This window comes from Colias philodice, chromosome 1 (genome assembly GCF_061535455.1).
Source record: "Colias philodice isolate Cphi_HAF_F1 chromosome 1, ilColPhil1 Martin Lab GWU primary, whole genome shotgun sequence".
NCBI classification, from domain to species: Eukaryota; Metazoa; Arthropoda; class Insecta; order Lepidoptera; family Pieridae; genus Colias; species Colias philodice.
The window spans coordinates 13,951,309-13,966,043 of record NC_143086.1 but is presented as its reverse complement, the minus strand read 5'-3'; the positions used below and the strand labels follow the sequence as shown (position 1 = coordinate 13,966,043).

The 14,735-nt window shown below is 33.5% G+C and overlaps 1 protein-coding gene across 1 annotated transcript in view; it reads left to right on the top strand.

Moving 5' to 3' along the window:
• The window catches only part of LOC149491465 (adenylate cyclase type 6), a 128,319-nt gene that overhangs the window by 80,841 nt on the left and 32,743 nt on the right, over nucleotides 1-14,735 (top strand). Inside the window, exons 10-11 of the mRNA XM_089697058.1 lie at nucleotides 7,777-7,898; nucleotides 14,591-14,683. Coding sequence (XP_089553184.1) covers nucleotides 7,777-7,898; nucleotides 14,591-14,683 — 215 coding nt within the window. The remainder of the gene's footprint in view (nucleotides 1-7,776; nucleotides 7,899-14,590; nucleotides 14,684-14,735) is intronic.

Here is a 14,735-nt window from a genome sequence, read left to right as displayed (position 1 = left end):
AACAAAACAGACGAAGCGATATTGTTATAATATTAAACACATAATAATCTTAAATTTCCATAAGATTAAAAGAAGTTAAAATATGAAGTTAAATATGCATTCTTGAAACGGAATAAAATTATCTTCAAATGTAATAGGTATATGATAAAATAATTTTGATTTAATTTCCATACAAGTTGTTTGGGATATTTCACGTTTTGCACCGCAGAAATTACAATTTAATTCTATTTTTCTTCGATTTACAATTTAGGCAGGGCTCAGGTGAGTGCCTCGTATAACATAATACATAATACTTAAAAATACAACGTAGTTATACAATAAACAACAAGTGGGCCTTAGCATGAACATGGACAAGACGAAAATCATGTCAAATGTCCATGTTGTGCCCACTCCGGTTTCAGTTGGAAACTCTATTCTCGAAGTTGTTGACGAATACGTTTACCTCGGACAAAGCGTCCAGTTAGGTAAGTCCAACTTCGGGAAAGAGGTCAATCGTCGAATCCGACTCGGCTGGGCAGCGTTCGGGAAACTACGCAACATCTTTTCATCCAAAATCCCTCAGTGCCTGAAGACGAAAGTCTTCGAGCAGTGTGTGTTACCGGTGTTGACTTATGGATCTGAGAAATGGTCGCTAACCGCGGGCATGGTGCAAAAGCTTCGCGTCGCTCAACGAGCTATGGAACGGGCTATACTCGGGGTTTCTTTGCGTGATCGAATCAGAAATGAGGAGATCCGCAAAAGAACTAAAGTCACCGACATAGCCCACCGTATTAGTAAGTTGAAGTGGCGCTGGGCTGGGCATATAGCCCGCAGAACCGATGGCCGTTGGGGCAAAAAGGTTCTTGAGTGGCGACCACGTACAGGACGTCGCAGTGTGGGACGGCCTACAACGCGATGGACAGACGACCTGATCAAAGTGGCGGGGAGCCGCTGGATTCAGGCCGCTGGTGATCGGTCGTTTTGGAAATCTTTGGGGGAGGCCTATGTCCTGCAGTGGACGTCCTGAAAGGCTGGAATGATGATGATGATGATGATGATACAATAAATAGCTATACGCGATGTAATTTTCATATTGCGTCAAGGAAAAATCGAGTTTCCTTTGAGGGTCCTTGCAAAACGGATTTCAGTGATTTTAATCTTGATATTTTGTGAGCTATTGTAGTCCGCGTTTGTAAAAAGTAATAATAAAATTGCTTCAAAGTTAGATATTGACGTAAATGAGGCTTAACAATGGTATTTTGATGCTATCAATGCTGATGTTGAGGTATTTATCACTGGAAGAAGATGGAATATTGTGATGCTCAATATTGTATAGAAATGGATGTTTGAGGTAGGTACTCAGGTCAACTAAGATGTGTGATAATCATTCTATACAGATAAGTTTGAAGTGCATACGTATCTGAGATCAAATACAAATGTATGGAAAGTAAAGATTTGCACAATGGAATGGCACAAAGGATTGTATGAAAAGTGATTTTGTAATTGTGCTGTTATGTTAGAATTTCTTAAAATAAACATACCAGAGAATTGAAGACTACGTACCCAATTTATTTCTATTGGAACTAGTTAAATAATTTTTATTCAACTATTCAGTCTTAAACATTTACAAGAAAAGTATTAACAAGTAAAAATTAAATTCACTCAAACCAATTTAAATGTCATTTTTAAAACATTTCCTTCTTTGCATAAAACCTTAACGAACTTCGCAGAACTGAACGTTTTTCCGACTTGAACAAGATTGTATGAAACAATATTATCATGACGCTGTTCGTGTATTTTTTCTTTAATTAAACTGTCGAACAACTTTAAAAAGCGACGTGAGATGACAAAGTTTGCAGTAAATAAAGTAGTGAAAACTATTGGTACTGAAACTTCTAGTTATCCGTTTTAAAGACGTTTAATTAGCTTGTTTGTCATCGTATGATCCTTAAGTTTTCTTACAATTTTATTTTATCGGTCGTGATTCTCGTAAAAACTTTTACTGCAGTGGAGACCCTTTTATTGCAATAGTTTCTTCTACCATTCTTGGGAATATATTGCAGTATAAGAAGCTGATCATTAATAAACTTAACATAATATGCATTACATACTTTTATAGACTTATATTATACTTTTTCAAATAAAAATCTCCAATAATCCCATGTTGAAATGAGCTTAGCCTAAAACTTCGATGAACAATTTTGTTCTACAATTCCCTATTACTATTGAAAAGCCCTTGCGACTGTAGTTAAATCTATCCTCTTATACACTTAGGTATTAGTATTCACATCACTGAACTTACTATCTAGTGGATACTGGCTGCAAATCTTAACTAATAGATAGGGATTTTAGCGCCAACGTCGTTTAAGTCCTTGAAAGTAATAGCACCCTTTATCGTAGCAATGAACAATTATTATGACATTTTTTGTTCGGATTTGACACAATTTATAAGGGTATTTCATTGGACAGTTTCTTAATTAATGATAACAGCCACAGAACATATATAACAGCAATGCATTGTTTCTTCTCAGTGACATAATGTTATTAAGAATTTAAAAGGATTACAGTTGCTTCAATTATTTCATTTTAAAGTGACGGGAAAACTGGAGAATACTATTTTTATTTTATATTTGAAACATTTTTTTCTAGTTGATTATCATTAGTTTTCTAGTTGAATCTGTTTTGCTGTCGTAACAATTTAATGTCATGCAAAAAACCTCGCATGTAAGCTGGGCAATACTGTTTTAATACTTTAAGAGATGACTCTGGATGTTTGTACCGTTCTCTCTTCCTTACCCTAATCCAATTTGTTTAGACGGATATATGCAACGTTTGTTACAATAACTTGAAATGTTTCTTCCATTAAGTAATAGATTATGTACCTTTACCGGGTATTATTTTGCAAATACCATTATATTCTCTAATATTTTGTTCTGTAAACATCATTATTTTTAAGGTTCACTTGACGGTGTTTATCGCTGCATTGGAATTTTAACGAATTTCAAGTTCAGGAAATGTGTGACCTTTTGTATTATGGGTGCAGTTGTGAATAGAATCGACGATTATGAATATTTATTATGACGTGAACTGTAAAGCGTCCTTGTTCAAGTGTTTACCGGTAGCGTTGAAACCAATATTATAAAGGACTTTCTTGAAATGGTAAACAACAAACAAAGGGCCATAATGTGTTTTTGAAAAATATCTGGATTTAGAGATAAATTAAAAAAATCTTTTATTGCTACATTTGTCATTAATTTCGACTGAGTGAATCCATTTTGGCCATTTTTTTATTTGAAAACTGATGCCCTTCGGTCGGTACCTAAATTTTGGGTAGTTCCGACATTTTGAATTCATTAGATCTTTGTTATTTACTACTAATTATTTGTTGTTGCATAAACCGTTATACTATGGAATGAAAGTTCAAAAATCAAAATATCTGACTACTAATGACTGACTAAATAATTTACCGACATACCTGAACCCTTATTATCTGCAGTTGACATTCAATCAAAGCGGTCTGCTAAATATACTCATATAACCATATTGTTTTAAAACCACACTCGCAAAATAAATTTCATATCAACCACCAAAAAGCGAGTAAATTAAATCAAAATGTTTGTGGTTCAACTCGTGTTGAAGTTATTTCAATAAAACGTTAGCAAAATTACATTTGTAGACACGTGTGATATGGTTTCGTAATGTAAATGTTTCAGATATTCATAGGGCTACTAGCGGTCCGCCCCGGGTTCGCCCGCCCGTGGTACACTACATGTTTAAACTGTCCTATCTCTCAAGTTGGATCGAACTGCACATGGTGTGCGATATTTATTATAATCGTTTAAGTGGTTTAGGAGTCCATTGAGGACAAACATTGTGACACGAGATTTATATATATTACTAGTGGTCCGCCCCGGCTTCGCCCGTGGTACATTTTTCGCAATAAAAGGTAGCCTATGATCTTTCTCAGAGTCTAAAGATTACCTGTGCCAAATTTCATCAAAATCGGTCCAGTAGTTTATGCGTGAAAACCCATACATACATACATACAAACCTTTCCTCTTTATAATATTATAGTATATATAGTATAGATTAAGATGATATACATGTAGTTATAACAACTATCAACGTAAGAATTGTTCCATTTGGCTAATATTATTAATAGCTGTTGTAATTATACCTGAATAAAAAGAACTACAAGATTGTTAATTATGAACTACCAAGCTCCCCTTTAACGGTTGATGGAAAAATATTTCGAAATAAATATAAATAAAGTGTTATCATCGCCCTGGAGAAAATTAGCGAAGAAATGTATTTGGTGACCACTAAACATAAGCAGGCCTACTTGTTCCTTTGCTCGCTCTACCGTGAAAAATAAATATTATATATATGCGAAAAGCATTTTATATTTTCAAAGAAGTTATTTTTCGACAGTTTCTCTATTTTATTATCACATTCAACGTTTAATTACTACTACTATATGCATTTTGTACACCAAAATCACACATAACATGTCGACTCCGTGCTTCCGATTCTAAATATATTTGTCGGGTGTTGTTGATTGCGCACGTAACCCTTGTAATTTCCTCTTTAAGCGGGTTTATCAAAATCCAACCCGCCATACGTTTAATTCATTAGCAATGATGGTTTATCTTAGCGGGAATGATGCGTGGCGATTACAAGATATTTGATCACGAACGAAATAAGGGAAAGGTTTTTTTTATAAACTAAAGGCTCTCCCGGCAAACGTTCTGCCTTACTCTTATAACATAAGGGTGTGAAAAATAGATGTTGGCCGATTCTCAGACCTTCCCGATATGCACATATAAATTCATGAGAATTGGTCCCGCCGTTTTGGAGGAGTGCCGCAATTAACATTGTGACACGAGAATTTTACCATATACATCTTGCCTCCCGAATTCAGCAACTTAGAAATTAATATTCAGAAATCCTGAAATGCTGAGTTCCTAATTTATTCAAAGCTAATGGCGATTTGAAGAATATAGGTATACGCGCCCAGACGTTTTTAATGTACATTCCCAATTAATATATTTATTATATTAGTTCGGGCTTTCTAAATCACCATCAATGTCATGAACATACTTTTTTAAAATAATAAGCTTCATCAGCAGAAAACAAAGAATGTAAGTATCACATAACATTATGACGACCCATTGTTTCGTCGATATCAAGTGTTCCACGTTAGCAAATAGAATTTAAAGCCCAAATTGGACTCGTTAGCAAATTCATTTGAATTTGATTGCGTGAATTACACTATCAGTTATATCCAATACATTACATTATTAACACAATATACAGATACAACCAGTAAGGACACTTCATACAACACGTTCGAAATGGCTCACGCATACAAGCAAGCGTGTTTACGAGAATAGTAAGGGTATTATCACAATTGACACATAAAAGAATACCCTTACGATACTCGTAAACACGCTTGCTTGTGTGCGCGATCCATTTTGAACGTGTTGTATGAGGTTACCCTACTGGTTGTATCTGTATACTGTGTTATTAACATGACATTAGCTCATCAACCACAATCACAATTGCTACACAATTACTCTACTAATTTTACAGATTGGATAAATTAACGATTAACCACAAATTATTAAAATAATCTCAAATTATATTAGCCTAATCGTGTTTCGCTAATACCCGTGAAATTTATTCATAAATTAATTTATTAGCTGGTTTTCACATCGTAATCCGTAAGTACACTTGAATTTTCTAAATGAAGGAATGAGGTCTAATCTATATTCTTTTATATGGTTTACTTAATATAAATTTATAATGATTTGATAATGATTTACTTAAATTATACAATAGATTAATTTAATTAACTTTAATAATAATACGACTAAAAATTATTATGAAACTATAAAACATAATAGATCAGTCCTATGACATACTGTTTTAAAGCAAGCTCTTACAAAACGGATTGGCCATCTTTTATTAAATTTTTGTGCTTATTAATTTGGTTTGAAAATAGATTGTAAACTTTTATTAATCATAACTCTATATTATGATGAGGATGTCCTGGAAGACTAAGGTTTGCTGTGTCGGCTAGAAAACGATAAGGATACCTATGCTATTTTTTTGTAAATTTCAAAACTGAAGCATAGTCAATAAAGATTGCGTCAGTATTTTGATTGGCATATCTATTGGATTGTATAATTTGGTTTATTTCTGTCAAACGTGACCAAAAGTTCGTTAGTTTCTATAAATAAAACATAAAATTGCTAGACAAATCGAAATTCGGTGACCGGAAGATAACGTTATTTATATAGAAACATACATTTTTTCTATTCCACAGATCTAAATTACGTTCAAAAAATACGATATTTTTTGCGTCGATAGAAATATTCAATGTCGTTATTTTTACTAGCAATGGAAGAGCAAAACAAATGTAAAATGTAATCGTTTTGATCCAAAATTGAAACCTTAGAAACGAAAGATAACGAAAGCTGAAGCTTTGTACGTAAATGGTTAAGATTATAACTCTTAACAAAGAAACGTTATTACGATCAGCGATCGGGAATCCCTTTGTTTTATTTTAATTAAATCAATTCTTACCTTCGCACAATGACAAATCGTCTAGAGAATTATGGTAGAAGACGAGTTGGCGAACTATTTTATTTAAAATTTATTTTATGAGACTTCAGCTATATTTTTTGCCTAGATGTGATGTAAGTACATACTAACATCACATCTGACATCATGACGTTACGAATTTCTCTTAGAATACCATTTTGAGAAATTCATAAAATTCGTTTGATCAAGTAAACATACCAAGGTGTTAATATTATTGTTCATGAATATACTTCCTCATGATAATGTCCATCGTTCTTTTGTTTTGAAGGACGTGAAATTGATAATAAACATCAATTTAAAAAGCTCTCCCCTTTGTATATTGAAAGGATCCTGCTTTTAAAGCTTTTAAAAGGACACACTAAAGAGTCATACTAAAATGTTCCCCAGGCAATATTAGCGAATATATTTTGAGTTAGACTGTTATTGAATTAAGGGGGTGGACGAAGCGCATCGTCATACTTGGCTACTTAAATGAATTTTCAGTTAGATATCACATACCGTAGTCGCAAAATCAATTTAACGCCACCATAGCTTTGACGGCAATTTTCATCTAACGGTTAAAATCATTTTGAAGGTGACGAGCATTATAGGGGTATTTTGATGAAGGCACTTTGATAGGTATGTGTGTGCGAATGAAACAAAATTGTGATTTTGCATATGCATAGTTTTATCGTTGTCAAATTTACCACATCCACTATCAGTATATTATAGATATAGTGATAGTTTAAAAGTAATAATAAACTATCACTTTAACCATGGGGTATTTAAAATACTTGATTTTTTGCGACGTACTACTGCATAATATATCGAATAATATAAAATATAAGATTGCAAGAATCTAAAATTGCTCCAGGCTTTCCCCATACACTTGAGTCCCCATACCTCGCATATTCCATTACTGTAATATTCTATAAATGTGCATTACATTCACATATCACTTAAATTTGTGCCACCACACATGCATTTCAAACCACTTTTGTACGATGTAAGATATTATCGTACGTTGTGTCGTACAATGTACCGTACGGTGTATAGTACGATGTATCGTACGACGTACGGTACGCTGTATCGTACGATGTATTGTACGTTGAATAGAACGTTGTATCGTACCATATATTGTACGTTGTGTCGTACGGTTTATCATTGCATTATGTTGCATTATACGTTGTACTGAACAAGATTGTTTTTCAGGAGCGTCTCCTACTCTCGGTGCTTCCACGCCACGTTGCCATGGAGATGAAGGCGGACATTGCTAACCAGCCAAGACAGGAGCAATTCCACAAGATTTACATCCAACGATATGAGAATGTCAGGTCAGTACATTGTTATGTTTATTCTATTTACCTAGCAGCACAAGTGGTGTAACTATAAAATCTATAATTACTTAATATTATAAAGCTGAAGAGTTTGTTTGCTATTCTCAAGAACTACTGGTCTGATTTGAAAAATTATTTCTATTTTAGATAGCCAATTTATCGAGGAGGCTATTAGTCCGGGATACATCGCCCATTTTTGCAAGTGATTACTATCAAGCTAATTTTTCGTGAGTAGCTTTATTTTGATGAGATGCCCAATAATTTCATGTACAAAACTCTCGATTCCGGTAGCTTACAGAGGTAACAAGGATAAAAATTTTTGATTTGACGGTTCTCAAATATTTATTACGCAATTTGTAGGACAATATGTCTGTTGAATTATATAAGTATTAAATAAGTGAAAATAAAAAAATCAGCTTGTTAGTAATCATTTATGATGACTTCGTTATCGATACACATTGGAAAGGGGGACTCTTTGATCAAACCATAGATTTTGTAGGACAAATATTTTTTCGAATACTTTAGATAATTATCTTGAGATTGAACAAAAAAAAACATTCAGTTAATAATTAATATTTGAGAACCATCAAATCAAAATATTTTATCCTTGTTTCCTCTGGTAGCTACCGCAATCGAGAGTTTCATACATGAAATTATTGGGCATCTCATCAAAATAAAGCTACTCACGAAAAATTAGCTTGATAGTAATCACTTGCAAAAATGGGCGATGTATCCCGGACTATATAGGCTATATATCATCACGCTAAGACCAACAGGAGCGGAGTACTGCGGGTAAAACCGCGGGGCTTGGCTAGTTGTAAATATTTGACCTTCTGTTCATTTCGATTCTATTTGGACGAAAATGAATTGCTGGCAAATAGTAGATATTAATAGGAAATGAGGACGTTTGCGTTTTGTAATTTCAAAGGACTGATGTAAAGATTAACATTTTATTGGAAGCAAATCGTATTGCTATCGTAAATTTAAGTACGTTTATTTAAAATTCGTTGAAAATATCGGATAGCGATTGTAATCAAAAACATTTTATTTGGCGAATTGTATGTACCTAATGTATTGCGTAAAATGTGATTTGCTTATAACATGAGGATCGAATAACTTGTATTGTCTAAGTGCATTGACTGTAGAGTACCTACAATAGCAATTCATACAACGAAATAATAAAATCTGATTAAAAAATACCTATACGTTGTTTGATGAAACATGATGCGTTGAAAGTTCAAGACCTTTTAAAAGTTCTTACTACCCTATTCATAACACACTCCTATGAACTAACTTGAACTATTATATCATCATCCTTATCGCTAACAGAAACTAATACCTATAAGTTCCTTCGTAAAATGTCAATATCTATCCATCTCAAAGTATTACTGAAGTAAAAAAAAACTTTCAAATTAAATTCCATTTTTCCCGTGATTATAACGTCTCTATCGTCCTGGCTTAAAAAGTTAATTCTTGAGTCAGGAAGTTTTATTTCGAAGTGTTGTTATCGCCTTAACGTAGTTGGTATTTAAATAATGTGCTTACTTTTATCATGTGCTTTTATGTCCAAATAATTGATGGAATAGTTTTTTAATGGATCTTGTTCGTAAGGAAGGAATTATACGTAGTGGTTGGTCAATTCAATGTAATTTTTTTAACTTTTTGAGACATATAAATATTCTTTACTTACATACATATTTTGCTAAATTCTGAAGTAAATCTTGTGACTTCTGGAATATTCGATTAACAGAATATAATATATATGGAATCACACCTGCAGGCCAGTGAATAGTGAATAGGTAGTACGGTTAACGGCAGTAATGATTACCTGTAAGGTTATTTAGGTGGAAATAGGTCGACCCATGCTGAAATTCGAATAGATTAATAGCCGCTCTATAGCCGATATATAATTAAATGATACTTTAATGAAAGAGTAGTCGAACATAAGGGTTGAGAAGTAATTATGACTAATTGTTAATTGATAGTTAAGTAGTTTCCTATTTCTATATTTTTTTCGGTACTACTTAAGCTAGCACTTTCTACCTTATAAATATAACGATAGATAATTTGCAGTATAAAATCAGTTAAGATCGAACTCAAAATCATACAGAGAGAATCTTTAGCGTGATTCCACAACTATACGCTGTCTTCTATGAGCATACCAACAATTCTAATTACCTCGCAACAAACAAAAAAGCTCCATAAAGTCAAAGGATAAAGCTAAGCCATAGTATACATCAAACGTACCGCAACACGAAATCAGTTTCAACGTAACGTTAACAGAGAGAAGTTGGTAAGTTCGTTACGGATCGAGGACGGTCCCCCGGTGCGTGTTGGAAACTTTATAGACCCGTAAGTCGTATGCTGATTTCAATGTGGTGGGAAATTTCAATTGATCGACCTTCTGGGAAGGATGGGTGATTATTTTTTAATAGAGTGATAAACAGTTTATCTGTAAGTCGGACCTTTGGTAGATTTTGTTTTGTAAACGTATTATGATAATCTATACTAATATTATAGAGCTGAAGAGTTTGTTTGTTTTTTTGAACGCACTAATCTCAGGAACTACTAGTCAGATTTGAAAAATTCTTTCGGTGTTAGATAGCCCATTTATCGAGAAAGGCTATAGGGTATATATCATTATGCTAAGACCAACAGGAGCGGAGCCACGCGGGTGAAACCGCGAAGCGCAGCTAGTATGACATATACAGCTTTTTCTTTTTGTGTTCTAGGTAGGTTATTTAAACACTAATATTACATTAATTGAAACATAATTGACACGTGTATATTGTAACGTGTGTTCTATTATTACAATCAAAATATGTTATATTAAACCCGCAAAATTGTAAACAACCGTAACAAGAAAAATAACACACCGTTTCTCCAAGTATTTGTCGAGATTCTCTTATGAACAAGAAAGTTACCCACATCAAATATTAGGCTCGTTTTATTTATGAGCAATAGTCATACAATCTGGGTCTTCTTTAATCTCATGTTATCGCATTACATTTTATTAAGCCATAGTAATATTCTTAATAGGAAATTATTTAATTCTGTCCTTACTTGAATGATTAACTGTGATTTGGTACATGCAAAAATTGTCCTTCAGCTAAAGATATAAGCTACATTTTGTCACAAAAACATTATCTCGAAAGGACATAATATGGATTGAAAAATTGTATTGGGATAGTCCATACACTGATTCATATAATACAAAAATGAGAAGCATTTTTGCAAATCGTTTTATAAAAGGGCTTTTGAAACATTCTCTTCATCTGGATGCTTGAGAATCCAACCTCGTTCTTTATGCAAGGAATTGGAAAATTCTATTTATTGAAAAGACTGAAGTTTTCTCCATGTTCGTTTAATACATTTTTAAAAGGAACATAGGGATACAGGTTTTTCTTCTTTGACAATCCATACTAATATTATAAATGCGAAAGTAACTCTGTCTGTCTGTCTGTTACTCAATTACGTCTTAACTACTGAACCAATTTGCATGAAATTTGGTATAGAGATATTTCGATAGAAAGGACATAGGATAGGTTTTATCCCGGAAATCCTACGGGAACGGGTTTTTCTTTGAAAACGCGGGCGAAGCCGCGGGCGGAAAGCTAGTCTGATATACTTCTTGGCTTTATTATAAATTGAATGTATGACAAACTTTCAGAGTAATTTATTGTTCCAACAAAATCATATAAGTACTACTCGATGTTTTTTACTATAAGTATTAAAAAAATGTTGTCAGCATAAAGCATCTTGTTCGTAAATGGTTTATAGGAGTTTCTAATGGAATAAACAAATATCTCATTACAAATAAACTTAATACAACGCTATAAAGAAAGCTCCGTTTGATAAATCTCCATTCAAATATACCTACGCCCGTCATACCCTTTACTACCAACAATTCACTTATTAGTAATTCTATACTCAGCTCGGATTAATAATTTAGATAAGATTGTAGGAGATGGAGATTAGGTCTAGTCTATACGATCCCGTAATTCTGCTGATATCTGCTTTGTTCTGTATGAGACGTCACCGCGTCATACGGATCAGGGTAACACATCATCCTCCCAAATTGAATTAGCTCCTCGACCGAATTGTAAATTTCCAACAGAGCGTGTGAACGTGGCCTAAGTCGCAAATAATAATTAATCTGGTTTGAACGCTTCAGTAGTTGCGGACAATTAGGGCCGTAATCGCGTTGGGAATACGCCCTTATCTATATGTTATAGCTGGGATACACGAGCGGAAAATAGATTCGGCTGTGCCCACATTGGCACACGTGATGTCGGGGACTGAACGGTTTGTAGGTATAAATGTTTACTATCTAGTTTCCTAGTAAGTGATATTCATCATTTTCGACAAACTGTTGTCTAGACTTGAACTTTTTATAAATAAGGAGAAGTGAATAATTATTGTGTTTCCCCTACCTTTATATCAGTAAAAAGCTCATTCCTTTGGACGCCGTAATACAAATTTAGTCATACGTTTTACAATCTCACGCTCCAATTTCATTTATGTACAAATGTAAATAATCAACAGCGGCTTAGTTTGACGAAATGTTTATTTAAACGGAAGGAAGGCACAGACTTCGTAAATAAAAATATAGAAAGATTATTGAGTTTTCAAAAAAATAATTAAAATGTTATCTACATCGTGATTCTATTCTTTAGTTTGAATATATTTTATAATTATTTTGAATTGAATAAAGGTATTTTAGGACATCCTATCCCTTTTATAAAATAGGCTCTATTTTCTCGGTAATATCGTACTCGACTCTAAATATTTCAAGCCAGGTGTAAAACTTTTGAGTTAGTATCGCTAACACATTAACCTCTGTACCTGCCGACTTATTTGAAAGGGATTGAGAGAAAGTTACACAAATAAACTCATCACATGAGTTTGTTTTGCTGAGTTTTACGCGAATATAATGTATAAAAAATTTAACGGCTGGCTTCGAACACTACATAATATGTATGTCGCACATGTTTGTACTTTAAATTCTAACCATGCTCTTATTTCTCCGACCTATTTAATCCCTTCTTTGTTCCAAATGAGGGTGCTAAAAGTAATATATTCTATTCGCAATTAGACTAGCCATTGAAAACTAACATTACATACGTGACGTCACACATCCTCGGATCGTGCGAGTTTAAACAAGTACGACTAATCAAGCTTAGATGTGTTTCGCATACACTCTGAGAACATAAAACATAATTACATACATACAAATTCACAAATTAGCATAATGCTATCGACATATGTGGTACGCGCTCTGTGAGGCGAGCGACCTAGTTGTAAAAACGCCGAGTTCGATAGAAGTTTGTCGTCTGCTATCATTGGATTCCGATGTTTGAATGAGAAGATTCATTCAGCTGCGTATTGATTGATGTGTCGTGTGATTAATGGTTCCTAAAATCCCGGTATGAACTCTTTGACTGGTTAGAGCTTTGCGTTTTTACACTGCGTCAGAGGAGTTCTTGTGCGCGTGTGTCTTGTATTACACCAGTTGTATTTGCAGTTAGTTTTTTTAAATAATATTAAGCACGTCTTGAGGGGTTGCTGGCTTATAATTTCGTTAAGAAGGATAAAAAAAATTTAGTGATTTTTGTACACGGTCATTACTCATTGTCAATATTGTCTCTCGTATATAAATAATTCTCACTATTCTATTCGCAGTTCTTTAAAATATACCTAACAAATAGCAAATTCAAATACATGTATCAAGATCTGCTATAATGTATTTAGAGTAGTAGATAATATTTTGCGTATTCTGTATCAGTCCGCGTTTTCCTTAAGGATAACAATGCACACACATCACAACACACATACTTACCTAGTAAAGCCGGCGCTTTGCGACTGATCTTCCCGATTTTGTCTGATGTCCCACCTCATTGGACTATTAGAGAAAGGAAATGTCTTGTATATGCCTATTATTGTTACTAGAAGTATTGTAAGCACATTTCTTTTTCTGTTTTCATTTTTTAAGAGAACTAGGCATTTCAATATTCATTTTTTTTTAAATCTTGTATATTGTTTTTAGAAAAATAGGCAGACTTTAAGATGTAATGAAATGTAATTAGAAATATATTATCTAGAAAACTACGTAGTTAGTTGCAAGTATTAGAACAAAATAACGAAAACCACGGCTGATCGATATCTCTATATGACATTTTGACATTCACAAAAATGACTGATATATTTTGGATATATTTTAGAAGTGCGTCGAATGCTGAGTGTATTTCGTGATCAGATAAATGTAGGTATATCCCATGTTTTATTCAATAAAAGTTTAACCTACTTACCTGGTTTCTATATTGAACTGAAAACAATTTTTTATAATTTTATGATATTGGAAAAAAATTCATTAATTTTTAAATTAAATTTGTCATTTTTTTACATGAAAATTTTCAATAGAAAGTTAGGAAGTGATAATGGTACTATGCAAAATGAATTATTTGAAATCATTGTGAATTTTAAATATTCGTTAAGTTTTCAAATTGTCCACGCAACTTAACGGATAAGATCAACTATGTTTCCTCAAATATAATTTCGCTTTAAAACCGTTAACAGTTAACAAATCCCATATAGTTTTTTCACAGTCCAACGCTAATAGAACTGTCAAATCGTCATATAGATAACCGATTAGCGTCTTCAAATGTATGTAAACTATTATTTGTTCGCAGCATCCTGTTCGCTGACATCTGCGGCTTCACCTCACTATCTGACCAATGCACGGCCGAGGAACTCGTACGCCTTCTGAATGAACTGTTTGCACGGTAAGTACCATTTAAATTGGTCCTCGACACAATGGGCAGCGTTGGCCCTACA